The sequence below is a fragment of the Pocillopora verrucosa genome, chromosome 12 (genome assembly GCF_036669915.1).
Source record: "Pocillopora verrucosa isolate sample1 chromosome 12, ASM3666991v2, whole genome shotgun sequence".
Taxonomy (NCBI): domain Eukaryota; kingdom Metazoa; phylum Cnidaria; class Anthozoa; order Scleractinia; family Pocilloporidae; genus Pocillopora; species Pocillopora verrucosa.
In genome coordinates, this window is record NC_089323.1 from 19,228,429 (window position 1) to 19,246,982 (window position 18,554).

Below are 18,554 nucleotides of genomic sequence, written 5' to 3' on the forward strand. Positions count from 1 at the left end.
TTATCATTGTGTTTTGAATTTCTTGTTGACCACGCGTATGGATGAGTTGAATTGAACTACTGTGCAACCGGGTGCGGCTTGTGCAGCCGCGTTACTTTTGGCGCGAAATTCTGCTGACCTCACGCGGGCCAACTGAAAGCGGAGCCGCCTACTAAAAGAACTCCTACTGAGACTAGCTTTCGAGGCTTCATTCTAAACCCCAGACCTCTATACTGATATAAATTTGTGAATTACCCTTTTTGTTCCATTTTTTTTTCTTGAATTTTCTATTATACCCTAGCCAACGACCTTAGAGTAACTGATGAGGTCTGAATAAAGCGTATATTTCACCTCGTGCTGTTACGCACACATTTGAAATACTGCGAGATCAATTTCAATTTGGCTCCCACCAACACTGTACGATGTCGTGTAATAATCACCAGTCAGTCAACAAGTTTTGATTCGTTCCCTTCCTTTTTCGGACATTTGATTTCAAAATTTCGAATTTCCCGCTGATTGATTTTCATCGTAGATGAATCCAGGTGGTAAATTTTTAAGCTGTGTAACCATTCATGTTTTTTCAAATCTGGTTTTTTTAAGAGAATCCCCCGCATTAGTTTTTCACTCTTGGTTTTTTCGCAGCGTGTGCATTTTTTCCCGTGATGCCGTTCTTCCTCTACTCCTCTTTACGTGACCGACCCCTTCCTAAGAAAAATTTAATTATATGAATCAGATAAAAACTCACTGCTGCGTGACTTTTTGTTTACTCTGCGAGTGTGTATCTTGTGATTGAAGAGTAAACGCCCTGACATTCTTCCCCCGCCTTTAACGAAGATGAAGGATCCTCGTGTGTTGTTCCTATGCGTCATATTTGCAACTTTTCACTTTGCCATTTCGCATAAGCGAGAGACAAAGCCAAAGATCCTACATTCTTACATGCTAAAGATATACAACACGCGTGCGCGAGGAAATGAAAATGGTAGCTTTACAATCTTGCTGCGCCGAAACCAGAAGATTCTTGCTGACTCCATTCGAGGTTTCCAGCTGGAGAAAAGCGGTGAGTACCGTCTGAACACAGTATGAACACATACCTTTCTTAGTGGGAACATTAAGCTTTCTTAAAGGATCACTAATTCGACTAGATTTATTAAAATTTCAATACTCTAGCTGAAAAGTAAATATACGTAACCGTCGAGGAATCTCAACCTTTCTTGAGGTGAGGAATTTTTCTCATCAATTTCTAATAAACTTTTTTCAAAAGTACCTCAGCTGTTATTTGTTGTCATTTAGAGATACTGAGTAACGTTGAGAGGAACCTTCCATCACGGATAAATTCCACGAGAATGCTGCACTGCGTGTGAAAGCGTAATCCACGTCACGTTCGATGCACTCATAGTATGCACTGACTTACAAAAGAGACGTAACCAGCGCTGATTAATTAAAAGTAACTGTTAGTTTTCCTTATCCATTTTATACTGAGTAAGGTTAGCATGTGTAGAATTTATTTTGCATAATAGTGCATTGCTGAAAATTTTAGTGTTTAAAAGGAGCAGATCGTTTGAAACCACCGCCCTCGGCCGGCTGCGATCACGAACGAGTGTAATTGAAAATCTCCTTTGAAAGATGAAAGTAGAGGTTTTAAATTGACAGGTGCGCATGACTTGCTCAACTACCTTGATCTTATGGTGAATTCTGGTTTACTGCTTTTATAATTTTTTTCGAAGTTCACTTAAAACAAGACGTGCTCGTTATCCATTTACACCCTCTTTGATGTTTTATTCCGTGATAATTTTGTTGTGCTAACATTTCTTAGGAACCACGTGGCAAGGGTCTATTGTCGAGATGAAATTTCACATGGGGAACAGTTTCAAGAACGATTTCGTAGTGGAAGCTGAGCTTGTTATGACCTCCAAACTGTCCACTAGAAATATGAGGCGACGATATAATGTCAGCGTGTACCATGAAAAATCCGCATCGAACATATCGGCGCCAAATAATACAAGGCTTTCAGATTCCCGCACTTTTCCAAAGAGGGCAAATGTTGAGTTTGGTCTTAACGTGACACAAGCTGTTAGAATGTGGAGTTCAATTTTGGCTAGGACTTACACACTATTGGTAGGACTTTGAACTTCATATCTCGATTTTCTGTTGTACACTAATGACGTTCGTTTACCATATTTGCGCCATACTGAGATTTGCTAAAGTCTTAAATGTCGTTTTATTTTTTCATTTGATTTTTTCTTCTACCAAACAGTTTCGTAAAACAGTATTAACAGAAATGTTGATCCTCTTCCATCACATGGCCTTTCTTCACACCTGAAAATCTTTGAGTTTTCCTTTTTTTCTCTCCCCTGTTTAAACAAATGTTCTTTGACACCATAATCTATTCCTTTGTTCATTTTACTTTCTTATAGGTAAAAATAGAACCACTCGATGACTCTAAAGCTTCTTTAAGTGTGTTGAGATACCTCGATCATGGCCACTTGCATGGACCCTTCCTTGTACTGTACACACAATCTAAACAGGGACAAAACAATAATGACATCTGGAAGCTGTTGACAATCAATTGGCTTGCACTTTCACCTGTGCTCAATAGTACCACTGCTCAAAAGGGTTATAGAAATGGCAGTTATACACAACTTTCTGGGAAAAACACCAGGAGATCTCCTAGGAACCCAAGTCTCACTTGCTACAAGGTCTCATTCTCAGTAAGAATGCAAGACATATACCAAAATATAGTTATACCAAAGACTGCATATATAAACTACTGCGATGGCTATTGTTACTTCCCTATTCAAAATCACTTAACTCCCACTATGCATGCCATAACATGGGCATTGATTTGGAAAAGGCAAAACCCCACAACAATCACACCCAGAAGACCTATGTGTGTACCATCTAAGTTAAGTGCTCAAACTGTAATCCAGAGTGACCCTGATACAGGACAGCCAGTGCAGAAACAGTGGTTGAATTTTTCAGCCTCTGAGTGTGGATGCCGTTAAATTTCAACCTGGTGGTACTCATTTTAAATAAACTTTTGAGAAATAAGTTAGGAAGAGTCTAAAACAGAAAGGAAAGGGAGATATTCCTTTACTTGTCTGGCCTGCTAATAAGTTAACAAGGGTTTTGTGTTTACTCAAACATTCTTTCCTGTTTAATTGTATATAGTGAACTTATTCACTTTTTTGCAACCTTAGGGATTGATAGGCCACTGTTCATTTGCTGGTACTTTTGCTTAAAGTAGTTCATTTTAGGCTTGAAAATATGTAGTTTATCTGCAAGTTTCAAGCGCATGGTAGTTAATTTTAGCTCACACTTTGTGTAGAATAACAATAAGCATTAAAAAGTGAGCTCAAGAACTTGAGTTTATAAAAAAACCTATACTGCTGAAGAGTCCACTGACATTGTTTAATTTTAGAGTTTATAACCTTATATTTTTGTTTTCATCTAGCAGTATAAAATTTTGATACAAAATGGAAAAGCAGTAGCTGTGGTTTCTATTGCATATAATTGTTCCCACAATTCTTGATGAGAGATCTTAGGCTCATTGACAGTGCATCCTTCACTTACTCTGACTAAAAAAAGAAAGACGGATACATTACAAGAAGCAAAGGTAATCCCAAATAACTTTGATGTTCAATTAGAGTTTGTACTATTTTGAAATTGTTTAACTATACAACGCAGTTAGCCCCTGGGAAAGGAGTTATTTGAGACCGGTAGCACCTACAATTGAAAACGCGGCCCAATGTTGAGGACTTCGAGTGTCCTCTTTAGTTTGAAGAGTCTTCATGGACTTCTGCAACGATACCGCAGCATCACGGGAAGCTTTGTATTCGCGATAGAATGACGTCATCAACTCAGAAGCAGGTTTGTCATCAATCTTCCATAACGTGACAATCACGCAAGCTGCACCAGCTGCTAGAAACGCCCGTGACAAGCCTATAAGAAAGTGAGTAATAATTACAGGGTATCTCCATTGAGTACACGGCATCGCTCAGTAGCTATGCAGAAAATGGAGCCACACCACTGATGGAAATATGGTGACGAGAAACAACAGCGTAGTTCCATTTTCCGCATATAAACTCACACAAAAAACTTACCCCCTCTATTCTTAAAACGCTGAGGCCACTTATGGTAGAAGGTAGCCTTGATTGCGTCTTCAAAATTCTGGAAGGCTGAGGAGAATACTACCACAAACTTAAGCATAGGCGTAAAAATCCTACAAAAACGTTTTCAACTCACCCAGCATTCCATCGCCTGTCACTTTACCCAGTCCGGATTCGCAACAGCTTAGCACAACAAGTTCAGCATTCAGTTCCAAGCCCCTCACTTCCTCAGCTGTGAGAATACCATCACATTCGAGCCCAGACTTTGTAAGTACAATGAGTCCTCTCATGCTAAAATCCCCGTGGGAGTCTGAATCATCTATAATAGCGTGCGTCGCAAAATGTAGGACCCTGTACTTTGGCATGGCCTCTATCACCACCGCCTTTTGGGCCTGAGATCCTATAAGAATTTCAGACATCGGCGATTTAAGAATCTCTTTGATCATGCGTACTTCGTACTCTGCAGAGGGGAGCTGTGGAAGTTCTTCGAAAGGCATGATGGGGTTTCCAACTGCAAGAAGACTAAGCTCCAGAGGCGTTGTGGTCTTTAAAGAAGTTTCACGAGAGGCGCAAGCTAAATCGAGGAAGTGGATCGCTGGACTGGTAGAGATTATGAAGTCCTCCATGAAATAGTGACCCCTTGCCTCATTTTGTAAAGCAGCGAAGGGAACTTTGAGCAAAAAATCTTGAGGTATGAAAGTCACCCTATGAGATTCATCCTTTTTGGGCAGAAATTCCATAATGGGCTCAATAAGAATCTTGTGGAGCTGGCTCAGCATCGGCGTCCAAGGATCCAATTCTGGGTCACTCTGAGGTTCATTTTTGTGTACCTTTGAATGTGCGCCCAGGGGCTCAGTTTCAACTTCGTAAAAAGGACCTGATGAATTGCCCACAGAAACGTGATCATCATCTTTCTTAGGGAACTCATGGAGCTGATCTCCATATTTCCCTTCAATGTTGTTGTCACTTTGCATAGAAAAATTAGATTCCTCACATGAAGGCTTAGAGGCGATACCATGTTTAAGACCTTCTGCGGTAGCCCCAGAGCCGTCATGACTTGTTACTATCAGAGAGGGCTTATCTGCTTCTTCTTCAAAGGGATTGTCACTTGGTTTTGAAGCTGCCAATATTTCAGATTTAGCTTGGCCAGACTCTAATTGTGTGCACGAGTGCGAGGGCTCTGAACCACTTAGTGAATGTTGAAGGCTTTCTTCGCTTGTTGCCAAAGGAAATGATTCATTTTCCTCGACTTTAGCGGGATTCTCGCGTTCCATACTTGAGTCATCTTGAGGATCTTCTACTAGGCATTCAACTATGAGGGGTGACTCGCCAGAAATAACATCAACTTTATCAAAAGTCATCACATTACTTGGCTTTACAGATTCAGTTGAATGGGCTTCAGTTGAATAGGCAAGCTCCTCCTTACTCGAAACTACGTAAGCTTCTTGACTTTCTGAGCTACAAAGCTCGGTTTTAGAGGCGGTTGGCTTCTCTGCAACTGTCTCGTTCCAGCTCTCTTGGCTGCCTGTTGACTCGTCAAAGGTTTCGTGTTTAGGTATTGAAGCTTCTTTAGATAACAGTTCTTGTTTTCTGAGATCCTTAGTTTTGAGCGGAATACCAAAACCCTTCCAACCGGTAATAAAATCGTGTTCAAAACCTCCTAGCGAACTCAAGATGTCCTCGACTTTAATTGCCGCAACATGTACCTTAGCCTCCCTGGAAACCTTTTTTTGCTCTCCACATGATCTCAGAATCTTGCTTACTTTTCCCATTTGAGATTCCTGGCCCATAGATCGTCTAAGAGACGCTATAAATTCGTCGTTGATCTCAACTTTCGTCTCCAAATCGTGCTGCAAACGAGTCTTGTTGAAATTAAGGCTCCCGGAAGGACATAACACCCAGGTGTACACCCATGTGAAATATGCCCCTGATTGGTCAAACTCTTTCGCCACCGAGTAAAACACAAGTGTTGTGGAACGCTTACGGCTGATTTCCACAAGATTGTTGAAGGATTCGGCGATAAACTCTTCATTAAGAGTTACCGTTTCTACTCCACTAGAGATATCGCTACAGCCTGATAATCGTTTCCGAACAATTTCTGCCAATGCTCGTCCTCTGCTTGCATCAGCTAAAACAAGAGCCTCTTTAAACTTCCCCTGCGCGACGAGTATAACTTGTAACAGATTATATGCCTCGGCTTGGTTCTTCTCAAAGTTAGACAGTTTCGATTTGTCTTCTCCACCGACCTGTGAGCGGATTCTTTCCAGTGTTTGAAACGCATCGAGAACCGACCTCTCGGCTTCCGGTAGCTTTCCCAAAAGGAGGTAATCCATAGCTAACTGATGCTGCATAATGGCTACCCCACCGATATCCATTCGCCTTTCAGCATTATCTCTATACTTAACATGGCAATCAATCGCATCTTTAAACTTTTCTAAAGCTCTGTAAACCGTGCCTAAATTTCCCCACGCCATTCCTTCGCGAGCAACATTGTCTGCCTTATGCGCACGATCGATGGCGAACTTGAACATCTCTTCGGCTTCTTCATTGTAACCTAGTGCGGTATAAAGTTTGCCAATTTTGTTAAATGCCATTCCCATCCTTGCAAAATCACCTACTTCCCCTGCAAGGGAGTATGCAATATACTGATACACCACAGAATCGTCAAACTCTTTGGGGTTATAAAACTTCAAATATCCAATATTGTTGCATGCAATAGCCAGGCCATGGATGTCTCCTCTGCTCAATGCGAACTTGTAGTGAAATGAGAAGAGTTGCTCTGCATCTTTATACCTGGAACGAATGAGTGCCTGAGAGTAAGCGATAACTAGTTTATGTCGATGGAAATAGGGCTGTTAGAGAACACAGAATTAAAAGATAAATTGAATCCTTTAGCTCCAAAGATTTTTAAAAGCATGTGTCTTCTTTCAAATACCTCACAAAAGTAACAGGATGAAATTTCTGAATTACATACAACCCTTAATACCTTCCTTCCGATCTGAAAACGTTACCCAGGTCCCCGCAGCAACTGGACACAAGACCAACGTCTCTCACTTCCTCGGCAAGGTCCAGGGCTTCTCGGAGATACTCTTTAGCTTTGCCCCAGTCTGCCGCAGATCTACAGGCATTGCCGTAATGCTGCAGGAAAAGAGCTCTTGTGTGAGGTTTCAAAGTGGCTTTGAAAACCATCAGTGGCTTGAAATAGGTGTCTATGGCCTGTTTTAGTTCACCGCGATCGAGCAAACAGATTGCAAGATGTATTTTAGCTAAAGATTCTCTATCAAAATCTTTCACAGATGAAGCAATGTTCTACGCCTTCCGATAAAACTCCTCGGCCTCGTTTAGTTCTCTAAGAAGGCGATGTATTGTTCCAAGATTGAGAACAGCTTCAAATAAGAATGGTGCTGTAATACGAAAAAACATGACATCAATTAAAAACCAAAGAATGGCAGAAATAACCAGACAAATTATCACAAATCCTACAATTAATATCATCAATATTTCGAGTCATTTCTTTTGTGAATACAATGACTGGAATATTGTTATCTTCTGTGGACTTTCACTCAGTCGTGTTGAAAATTATCTACCTTCTCGACTCACTCAACCTGAACTGAGTTATGGCTCTGATTGAAAAGAAGAGTCATTGGGATGCACTGAGTGGGAAACTTTGACCAGTGATCTACTTTTAGATCTTTTTTTTTTAAACTCCAACTGAATTCTGTGAAGCTTGTTCATCAAAGCTTCCTTGATAGCTAAAATGTGGAAAGCGTGACCTTTCAAGCTCAGCAGTCACGAAAGTAAACTAGCGTGACGATCAAAACTACAGAGCAAAGTGCAAAAAATTTTCGACAAGTCATCGTGCTTTCTACTGCTTCCAAAACAATGTTTCATTCCAAAAAAAAGAGTCTAACTTACCTAAATCGCTCTCCTTCGCTTTTAGACGAACCAAGTTATCAGATGAGTACTCCTGAGCAGCGTCTTGATACAATTTCTTTGCTGTCTCAACAGCCACTCTCCAAGGACCTGTTGCGATTTGAACTTTAAATATTTCGTTCATTGCAGCAAATTTCTGTTGCTTGCAATTGCTCATGGCTCTCTTTAGTATATATTCCCATAATATTAATGCTGTTGGCAGATCTCTACTCGTGAAATCCTGCGCCATTTCAAATAAACTAAGAAATGGCGTTTCTTCCGCTTTCACTTTCTCAAAGACATCTTCATCAGCTGACGGCAACTTTTGTCGTAAATTGTCGAGTCCAACTTTAACAAGATCTTGGTGTTCTGGCGCTAGGTATTCCATAACAGAGCCGATTGAGTTTTAACGGCGATCAAAGCCAAAAAGGCTGTAAAGATCCTTTCAGAACAGTCAGCGAAAACTATCAAGTTCGCCGCTCTGTTTAAATGAAGGGAAACTCCCTGGGAATTGTGGGAGGAACAGTTTAAATGAGAGGAGTCTGGAAATAGCTAAATTTTAAACGTGGCTGATGCTAAAACCGTGAAAGGAACAAATCCACAGTATCTTGTCGAGAAGTAGTTCGCTTACGTGTTTATGACAATAAATACTGGAACGAGCAATATTTTGCACTTTCAGGTATTAAAGTCTTATTATCCCTAATATGACTAGATTTGACTGGGATATAATCAACCCTTTGGTATCCAAATTTGTTGCAGTTTGTTGCATTTATTTAAATATAGATGTATGTAAATTGAACAGAAGGGTGTATTTTTATGAATATGACAGTACCGTGATAATATCTGGAAGCACTACAGTGTCGAAACTCTCCCTAAAATTAGATCAAACATGAGCTGATATGAGATCAGAAGTTGGTTGATCGAGTTGAGTGCTCGTGGAAACTAATATAAAATGATAATTAAGAGGCCTCAGCCTTGTGTTACTCGTGTTTAATTTAATCAATTCTTTATGACAAAACTACCTCAAAAATATAAAACGGAGGTGAAGGAAAAGAAGTTAAAAATTCACTGTCAATTTTGCATTCCTTTATCTGGCTGGCCGGTCAATAAGTTGAAATAAGTATAAAAAGGGTTTTGTGTTTATTGTTTACCACATTCCTTGCTATTCAATAATACAAAGAAAACTTGTTTGTTTCAAACAGCTTAGAGATAGACGAGTCAACCAAACTTTCATCTGGTGTATGTTACATTACATTTGTTGGTACCTTTTGCCAACTGTGCTTCGTTTTGCATTTCCTACTTAAACAAATGTTAATAGCAGCCTCCACAATTTTTGTGGCTTAAAAATGTTAACATACGAAATTCAATAACATAGTAGTTGATTTTAGTGGGATTACTTCAAACTTTGTTTAGATTTAGAGTCAGTATTAGACTGTGAGCAGAAAAACTTCAGTTGAAAAACAAACCAACAACCGGTTGGAGAGTCCACTGACATTGTATAATTTTAGAATTAACTGAATATTGTTGTTATTATCTGGTAGTATGTAAAATTTTGTTGCAAAATGAGAAAGCTGTAGCTGTGGTTTCTATCGCTCATAGCTGTTCCCAAAACTTTTGGTAACAAATCTTAGGCTCATTAACACACCCTGTGCTAAAAGTGAATAAAAAAATTTGGAGGATGACGTATCCTGAATGACTATCGATGCTCATTTAAAGTTTGCACTATTTTGAAATATTAACTGAACAAAGCATTTGGCTCGTTGGAAAAGAGTCATTTGACAGCGGGAACACCGACAATGGAAAACGCAGCCCAATGTTGTGGACTTCGAGTGTCCTCTTTAGTTTGAACAGTTTTCATGGCCTTCTGTAACGATACCGCAGCATCACGGGAAGATTTGTATTCACGATAGAATGACGTCATCAATTCAGAAGCAGAATTGTCATCAATCTTCCATAGCGTGACAATCACGCAAGCTGCACCGGCTGCCAGAAACGCCCGTGACAAGCCTATCAGAAGGAAGGCAATTGTTAAGGTTGAACAAGATATTGTCCAACAGATTTAATGAAGGGCTACTTCAGACAATCGAGTCACTTGCTATCTGCATTATTCACATTCAAATTACTCTTCCTAGTAAATGAAGGTTCTCTTCATGAACTTATGCGATTCACCGACGCACTGAATATTTTGGGTAGTAAGGATGTATAAATACACATATGGAACAATCCGTTGTCCGTTGTCCGTTGTTTGGAGTGAAAAGGGCGCGACGCCTTAGCATTTTTTTTTGTTTTAAGCAAACTAAAACGCTGGAAAGAATGGGGAGAATCCCAAAACCCATAACGAGTGAATTAACGACATAAATTAAAAGCTTTACACTAATTACTTCCATCAGCCCCTGCTTGCGTCCAGTCTCAGCTTAAACTTGTTCCCAACTCCTACCCGTCTAGACTCTTTGGGCCATCGAGACCTACCCTAAAAGTTGTGAAAATGACTTCCTACAGATATTGCTATCAGATGGATTTGTTTGTGTCTTCGAAATTTGGAAAGGCTAAGAACAAGATAGGAATATCGCAAATATAAACATAGGCGTAAAAAAATCTACAAAAAAGTCACCAACTCACCCAGTATTCCATCGCCTGTCACTTTACCCAGTCCGGTTTCACAACAGCTCAGCACAACAAGTTCAGCATTCAGTTCCAAGCCCCTCACTTCTTCAGCCGTGAGAATACCATTACATTCGAGCCCAGACTTTGCGAGAACAATAAGTCCTCTCATGCTAAAATCCCCATGAGAGTCTTCGTTGTCGATAATAGCGTGCGTTGCAAAATGTAGGATCTTGTATTTTGGCATGGCCTCCATCACTACCGCCTTTTTAGCCTGAGATCCTATAAGAATTTCAGACATTGGCGAGTTGATAGTCTCTGTAATCATGTGCACTTCACGCTCTGCAGAGGGGAGCTGTGGAAGTTCTTCGAAAGGCATGATGGGGTTTCCAACTGCAAGGAGACTTAGCTCCGGAGGCGCTGTGTTCTTTTCAGCGGTTTCACAAGAAGCGCAGGCTAAATCGAGAAAGTGGATCGCTGGACTGGTTGAAATTATGAAGTCCTCAATGAAGTAGTGACCACTAACGTCACTTTGCAAAGCAGCGAAGGGAACTTTGAGCAAAAAATCTTGGGGTATGAAAGTCACCCTTTGAGATTCATCCTTTTTGGGCAGGAAATCCATAATGGGCTCAATAAGAATCTTGTGAAGTTGGCTCAGCATTGGTATCCAAGGATCCAGTTCTGGGTCACTCTTAGGTTTCTTTTTGTGTACCTTTGAATGTGCGCCTAAGGGCTTAGTTATAACATCATTTAAGGGACCTGACAATGTGCCCACAGAAACGTCACCATCTACTTTTGCAGGGGACTGATCTCCATATTCTTTTTCAATGTTGTTGTCACTTTGCAGAGAAGAATTAGATTCCTCAGGTGAAGGCTTGATGGTGATATCATGTTCAAGGCCTGGTGCGGGAACGCCAGGACCGTTTTGACTTGTTGTCATTAGACAAGGTTTATCTGCTTCTTCTTTAATAGGATTGTCACCCGCTTTTGAGGCAATCAATACCTCAGATTTAGCTGTATCGGACTCCAAATGTGTGCACGAGTGTGCAAACACGGAATCACTTATCGGATGATGAAGGCTTTCCTCACTTGCTGCAAAAGATGATTTATCTTTCTCCAATTCGCTTTGCGTCTGCTAGTTGTCTTGGAAGTCTTCCTCTGGGCATTCAACTATGAGGGAAGACTTACCAGAAAAATTGTCAGGTTCATCGAAAGTTACACTTTGCTTTGTGACACTGCTTTGCTTCATGGATCCACTTGAATGGACTTCCTCTTTACTCGACACTTCGTACGATTCTGAACTTTCTACACTGCAAAGCTCGGTTTTGGAGGTGGTTGATATCTCTGCAACTGTTTTGTTCACTAACCAGCCCTCTTGGTTACACGTTGACTCGTCAAAGGTTCTTTCCTCATTAGATATTGAGGACTCTTTCAGTACCATCATGTGTTCTTGTGTTCCTTGATCCTTAGTTTTGAGCGAAATACCAACACTCTGCCAACCGGTTATAAACTCGTGTTCAAATCCTTCCAGAGAACTCAAGACGTCCTCGCCTTTAAGTGTAGCAACAGGTATCTTAGCCTCCCTGAAAACCTTGTTTTGCTCTCCACATGATCTCAGAATCTCGCCCACTGCACCCATTTGAGATTGCTGGCCCATAGATCGTCTCAGGGACACTATAAACTCGTCATTGACCTCAACTTTCGTCTCCAAATCGTGCTGCAGACGAGTCTTGTTGAAATTAAGGCTCCCGGAAGGACATAACACCCAGGTGTACACCCACGTGAAATATGCCCCTGATTGGTCAAACTCTTTCACCACCGAGTAAAACACAAGTGTTGTGGAACGCTTACGACTGATTTCCAAAAGATTGTTGAAGGATTCGGCGATAAACTCTTCATTGAGAGTTACCGTTTCTTCTCCGCTAGAGATATCGCTACAGCCTGATAATCGTTTCCGAGCAATTTCCGCCAATGCTCGTCCTCTGCTTGCATCAGCTAAAACAAGAGCCTCTTTAAACTTCCCCTGCGCGACGAGTACAACTTGTAACAGGTTATATGCCTCGGCTTGGTTCTTCTCAAAGTTAGACAGTTTCGATTTGTCTTCTCCACCGACTTGTGAGCGGATTCTCTCCAGTGTTTGAAACGCATCGAGAACCGACCTCTCTCATGACGAGCTTTGCTCAAGAAAAGAATTCTCACCAGGGATGCGTAAAATGATCCATAGGCTTGTCAAAGTAAAGCGAGAGGGCTCAATTAGCAAGTGAAAGCGAGGTGTTTGGCTTCGAGCGTGAAATTAATTGAAGTTAACAATTAAAATGTAAACAGGCGCCAGGATCCGCGCGGCTTGCACGTTAGGAGTGCTGCGTAAATTTAGGACTCTTTTGCACAATTTTCTCTTTGGAGATAACTACGCATTCATGGCGTGAATGGCAATTTTCATAATTGTAGAATGATTTAGTGACAAGAACGGCTTAGCTAAGCCGTAGTGTGTCATGGCATTTGAGGATAGCCTGGTTGTAGTGCGTGACATGACTATCAAGTAACAGTTATTGTACCCAGCATGTTTTGTTCGTGATCTACAGATTTATTGGTTTGTGAAGCAAAGAGCGATTATCTGTTCTGTCACGACAATACCAAAATTAAATTGTGTTAGCCAACTTATATTTCACTCTGATCAGACCTTTGACCCTAAGTCAACATGGAAGCCGGTGAGCCGCTCGGTAAGGACCTTGTTACAAGAGAGATTTCGACTGCAGTATATTCTGGAGATACAAGAGTATCATTTAACACTTGAAACGATTGGGCAGATATTTTGATAATACTTTTCTGGCGTCCATACTGAGGAGCTCTTTCAGTATAAAATATCATTTTAGTAAGTCCCAATCATCAGGTAAGCGCGGGAACTTATCCCGCGAAAATTCTGTGCGAAGGTACGAGTATATTCGGCGGTATCTGCGAAAAGGGGCCATCGTTCTTTCCTTAAGGTAAGGTCTTAACTGTGTAAAACTTCGCGAGGAAGAAATTCTACTCGCTGGCCTGTCCAATTTGGCTTTTAGATAAGGTTGTATGCCTGATAATTTCTGTCTAGAGCTATATGATGACGCGCGATAAATCTCGCTGCTTAATAACCTTTGAGCGGAAAATGATGATGCCCAAACCATTCAATCAGCAAAGCAAGGTTTACCTTTACTTCTGTGCTTTCGAAGCAAGAGAAGGAATTATTTCTGTGATAGTTAGGTGACAGATGCTTAAAATCACATGGTGTATTATCAAACTGTTGAAACCTAACATGAGCAAGATGAACTAATTATGGAATGAACCCTGACATCACAGCTCAAATATTCCTTCCCTATAAGATGACACGCTCTTGGCAGGTTAGTGTGTTTTCTTACTAATCGTACTGTACTATTTCGCACTTTCGAAAGCAGAATCCTGAAGATACTCTCGTTCTTTTGTTATTTCTTATCCACTCTCTCGTGTAATCAGACTTATCTCCGTGAGGGAAGAACCTTCATTTTTTAATTTTTTTCCCGGTTTTGTCATTCGTATGTGAGCTGTTGTTATCTGAAGGCAGAACCTTTCCTTTTTTTTTTCACCTGGTTCTGTCTCTCTTGGGTAGTCAGTCCTGTTTGGGCTGTTGTTATCTGAAGGCAGAACCTTTCCTTTTTTTTTTCACCTGGTTCTGTCTCTCTTGGGTAGTCAGTCCTATTTGGGCTGTTGTTATCTGAAGGCAGAACCTTTCCTATTTTTTTCACCTGGTTCTGTCTCTCTTGGGTAGTCAGTCCTGTTTGGGCTGTTGTTATCTGAAGGCAGAACCTTTCCTCTTTTTTTTCACCTGGTTCTGTCTCTCTTGGGTAGTCAGTCCTATTTGGGCTGTTGTTATCTGAAGGCAGAACCTTTCCTATTTTTTTCACCTGGTTCTGTCTCTCTTGGGTAGTCAGTCCTATTTGGGCTGTTGTTATCTGAAGGCAGAACCTTTCCCTTTTTTTCACCTGGCTCTGTCTCTCTTGGGTAGTCGGTCCTATTTGGGCTGTTGTTATCTGAAGGCAGAACCTTTCCCTTTTTTTCACCTGGTTCTGTCTCTCTTGGGTAGTCAGTCCTGTTTGGGCTGTTGTCATTTGAAGGCAGAACCTTTCCCTTTTTTTTCACCTGGTTCTGTCCCTCTTGGGTAGTCAGCCCTATTTGGGCTGTTGTTATCTGAAGGCAGAACCTTTCCCTTTTTTTTCACCTGGTTCTGTCTCTCTTGGGTAGTCAGTCCTATTTGGACTTTTGCTATCTGAATGCAAAATCTTTCCTTTTTTTTATTTGGTTCTGTCTCTCTTTGGGAGTTGTTTCATTTTAGACTGTGCGTTTTCATCTTATGACAAACTAATTTTGAATTGCGACATAATTAAATTTACTTGCCTTGATTTTTTTTCCTTTGCAGATTTAATTGAACGTTAACCGCGAAAAGCCGTGATGAAAAAGCAATGTTTGTTTTAATAGAAAAAGATAGTTTTCCTGTTTAGATGACCAACCAACCTTAACCTAATTGCACATCATAAGTGCACGTTCCGTTGACTGGTAATTTTTACGTCGATGTTGTGTTTGCCTTGGTGGTGTCTGTCCTCAAATCCCGTGATTTTTCAATTAAAAATAAATAACGAATTTAGGAATAAAATTACCAACGAGTAAAATACCTCTTCTCGTAACGTATTAAATTGCATTTACATTTCCAACTCTTGCTTCAGACACGAGATGTAAAATCGGTCATAGATTGTAAAAGAGATTTGTGAGTAAAAAACTTTTTCTACTTGTCTTTGTTTATTTTCTCGCAGCCTTATACATGAGGTTCGCTGTGTTCGCAGTGGCGCGCCAAGAAACCCCAGCAGGAAAAATTTTTTTAAAGATTTTACTCCTTTAATGATCTCTTTAGAGTATATTACTTCCTTAGCATTTAGCCAATTATATGGTGCCGGCGGAGGGTACAAAAAAACTCCATTATATATTTCTTTACAGGCCAATATTATCGGAAAAAACCCAAACAAACAAACAAAATGAGTTCTGTTGCGCTCTGTGATCCATGAGTGTTCTCATCGCGGTTAGGGCTTGCTGTTGTTTGCGGTATTATTTTCCGGAGTGGACATACCATTACTACATTTTTGTTAGCGTTTAAAAATCGGAAACACATGGTTTTGGTAAAAAAATTCATCTTTTTCAACACTTCACGACTGTCGAGTTGTGTGTATCATTAGAGTGGGTCAGCAAATTTGTATTCTATGTTGCGCAAGGGGCAAGAGAAAATGGTTGACTCCCCGCGAGTGAAGCTGACGCTCTAGGTCGATGTCGATCCATTATTATCCTTTGTAAACAAAATTTCGATCATGGAGTTAAATTATAAAATTACTTTGGCTTACATTGTGCGCTTTAAAGTAAACTTGAGTTGTTAGATCCACGCGAGGGTTTAACCTTGAAAAATGCAATCACGCGAGTGGAGCTGACATTAACGCGTGTCCCCATCTGGAAAACATTCGTATTGTGACAAGAAGGGTCTGCTTTAAGGTTTTGGGTTACTCTCGCCATACAATTTGGACGCCGAAAAGTGCCAAAAAAGTAATTACTGAAAATTCATCCGCAACACCTCGGTCGTTCTGTGGGCGCGAAGTCAGTTCTTCTCTTACAGTTAATAATTGCCAGGCGGATCTCAGATCCGCCTCAGCCTCATTTGCATAAATTCTTTTGGTGAGCAAAGCTCGTCATGTTCCGGTAGCTTTCCAGAAAGGATGTAGTCCATGGCTAACTGATGCTGCATAATGGCTACCCCACCGATATCCATTCGCCTTTCAGCATTATCTCGATACTTTACATGGCAATCAATCGCATCTTTAAACCTTTCTAAAGCTCTGTAGACCGTGCCTAAATTTCCCCACGCCATCCCTTCGCCAGCAATATTGTCCGCCCTGCGTGCACCATCGATGGCGATTTTGAACATCTCTTCGGCTTCTTCATTGAAACCCAGTGCAGTATATAGTTTGCCAATTTTGTTAAATGCAATTCCCATTCGTGCAAAATCGCCCACTTGCTCAGCAAGGGAGTATTCAACGAACTGGTACACCACGGAATCATCAAACTCTTCGGGGTTGTAAAACTTCAAGAATCCGATATTGCCACAAGCAATAGCCAGGCCATGGATGTCTCCTCTGCTCAATGCGAACTTGCGGTGAAGTGAGAAGAGCTGCTCTGCATCTTTAAACCTGGAACGAATGAGTGCTTGATGATGATTTTTATGTTAGGAATAGGGCGGTTAGAGGAGACACAAAGATCTTCTAAGCATACTGTACTTACCCTCTAACATCTAACAAGGTTGATCATCAACTATGTTTTTTTCTTGAAGAAGTTGAATGTGGGGGTCACCGTGCACCCCTGGCTACACCCTTGTATCTAACAAATTGTTAAGCTGAAACTCTAACTTATCTGTTGCCGCCGCAGAAGCCGCAGTAAAACCAACAGGAGAGAATTTCTAAATTACATAGAAAACTCGTTACCTTCCTTCCGATCTGAAAACGTTACCCAGGTCCCCACAACAACTAGACACAAGACCAACGTCTTTAATTTTCTTGGCAAGGTCCAGGGCTTCTCGGAGATACTCTTTAGCTCTGCCCCAGTCTGCCGCAGATCTACAGGCATTACCATAATATTGAAGGTAAAGAGCTCTTGTGCGAGGTGTCAATGTTGCTTTGGAAACCATCAGTGGCTTGAAATAGGTGTCTATGGCCTGTCTTAGTTCTCCGCGATCGAGCAAACAAATTGCTAGATGTATTTTAGCTAAGGATTCTCTGTCAATATCTTTCACAGATGTAGCAATGTTCCACGCCTTCCGATAAAATTCCTCAGCTTCGTTTAGTTCTTTAAGAAGGCGATGTATTGTTCCGAGATTCAGAGCAGCTTCAAATAAGAGTGGTGCTGCTATAAGGGGTTCTAATGAAGATATAACAATAATTATTTAAAATACAAAGAACGGCAGAAATAACAAGACAAAAGCCACAATATACATCAGTAGTATTTCGAGAGTCATTCTTTTTGCGGATATTTTGACAGGCATATTGTTACCTTCGGTAAATCTTCATTCTGCCGACTTTAGTCTTTCCTACCTTTTCGATCTAAGTTCAACTCCGTCACTCCAAACTCAGATATGATTCTAATCGAAAAAAAAAGGGTTATTTCGCCTCCAGTTATTTGGGATACATTAAGGAACTTTGACAGGGGATCCATTTTTGGAACTTCTTAAATACTACTTAAATTTGTTGATGCTTGTTTATCAATGCCCCCTTCGATAACCAAAATGTGGAAAGCTTGACTATACCTTGAGCAGTCACGCAAGGAAGTTAGCGCGACAATCAAAACTATAAAGTGGAAAAATTAAACATTCGATACGAAGTGATCGGACTTTCTACTATTAATGATACTAAGTATTATTTGAATGAATTGTATTGAACGCACCGAGACGGTTTTTATTTCCTGTGAGTCCCTTCAAACCATCAGATGAGAACTCTAGAGCGGTGTCTTGATATAATTTCTTTGCTGTCTCTACAGCGACTGTCCAAGGACCTGTTGCGATCTGAACTTGAAAGAGTTTGTTCATAACAGCAAATTTTTGACGCTTGCTCGTGGCTTTCTCTAGCAAGTATTCCCATATAATTGATGCGGTCGGCAGATTTTTACTCGTGAAATCCTGTGCTATTTTAAACAGACGAGGAAATGGCGTTGCTTCCGCTTTTACTTTCTCGAGGACATCTTTTTCAGCTGACGGTAACTTTAGTCGTAATTCATCAAGTCCTTCTTTGGCAATATCTTGGTGTTCTGGCGCTAGATATTCCATTATAGAGCCGATTGACTCTTAACTGTGATCACAGCCAAAAAGATTGGCAAAATTCTGTCAGAACAATCAGCAAATAATGCCCACAATCGGCGAAAGGG

General features: G+C 40.8%; 2 protein-coding genes and 1 pseudogene across 2 annotated transcripts; 1 reads left to right on the forward strand and 2 right to left on the reverse strand.

Moving 5' to 3' along the window:
* Nucleotides 1-813: 813 nt before the first annotated feature.
* Nucleotides 814-2,981, forward strand: LOC131771469 (growth/differentiation factor 6-B-like). Its single transcript, XM_059087274.2, has 3 exons — nucleotides 814-1,036; nucleotides 1,793-2,094; nucleotides 2,394-2,981. Exons 1-3 carry the CDS (start codon nucleotides 814-816, stop codon nucleotides 2,979-2,981), a joined length of 1,113 nt encoding a protein of 370 aa, XP_058943257.2.
* Nucleotides 2,904-8,572, reverse strand: LOC131771461 (tetratricopeptide repeat protein 28-like; annotated as a pseudogene).
* A 248-nt stretch (nucleotides 8,573-8,820) lies between these two features.
* Nucleotides 8,821-18,539, reverse strand: LOC131771462 (tetratricopeptide repeat protein 28). The gene is given in 5 exon segments (XM_066159304.1): nucleotides 8,821-10,004; nucleotides 10,617-12,757; nucleotides 16,331-16,831; nucleotides 17,123-17,555; nucleotides 18,078-18,539. Coding segments are annotated over 5 exon segments (3,690 nt in total). The 5' UTR covers nucleotides 18,457-18,539; the 3' UTR covers nucleotides 8,821-9,768.
* Between the last annotated feature and the right edge of the window lie 15 nt (nucleotides 18,540-18,554).

Coding starts and splice junctions, on each gene's coding strand:
- LOC131771469 (XM_059087274.2), top strand. CDS start 814: ATGAAGGATCCTCGTGTGTTGTTCCTATGCGTCATATTTGCAACTTTT. Junction 1,037..1,792: donor TTTCCAGCTGGAGAAAAGCG/GTGAGTACCGTC, acceptor AACATTTCTTAG/GAACCACGTGGCAAGGGTCT. Junction 2,095..2,393: donor CTAGGACTTACACACTATTG/GTAGGACTTTGA, acceptor ACTTTCTTATAG/GTAAAAATAGAACCACTCGA.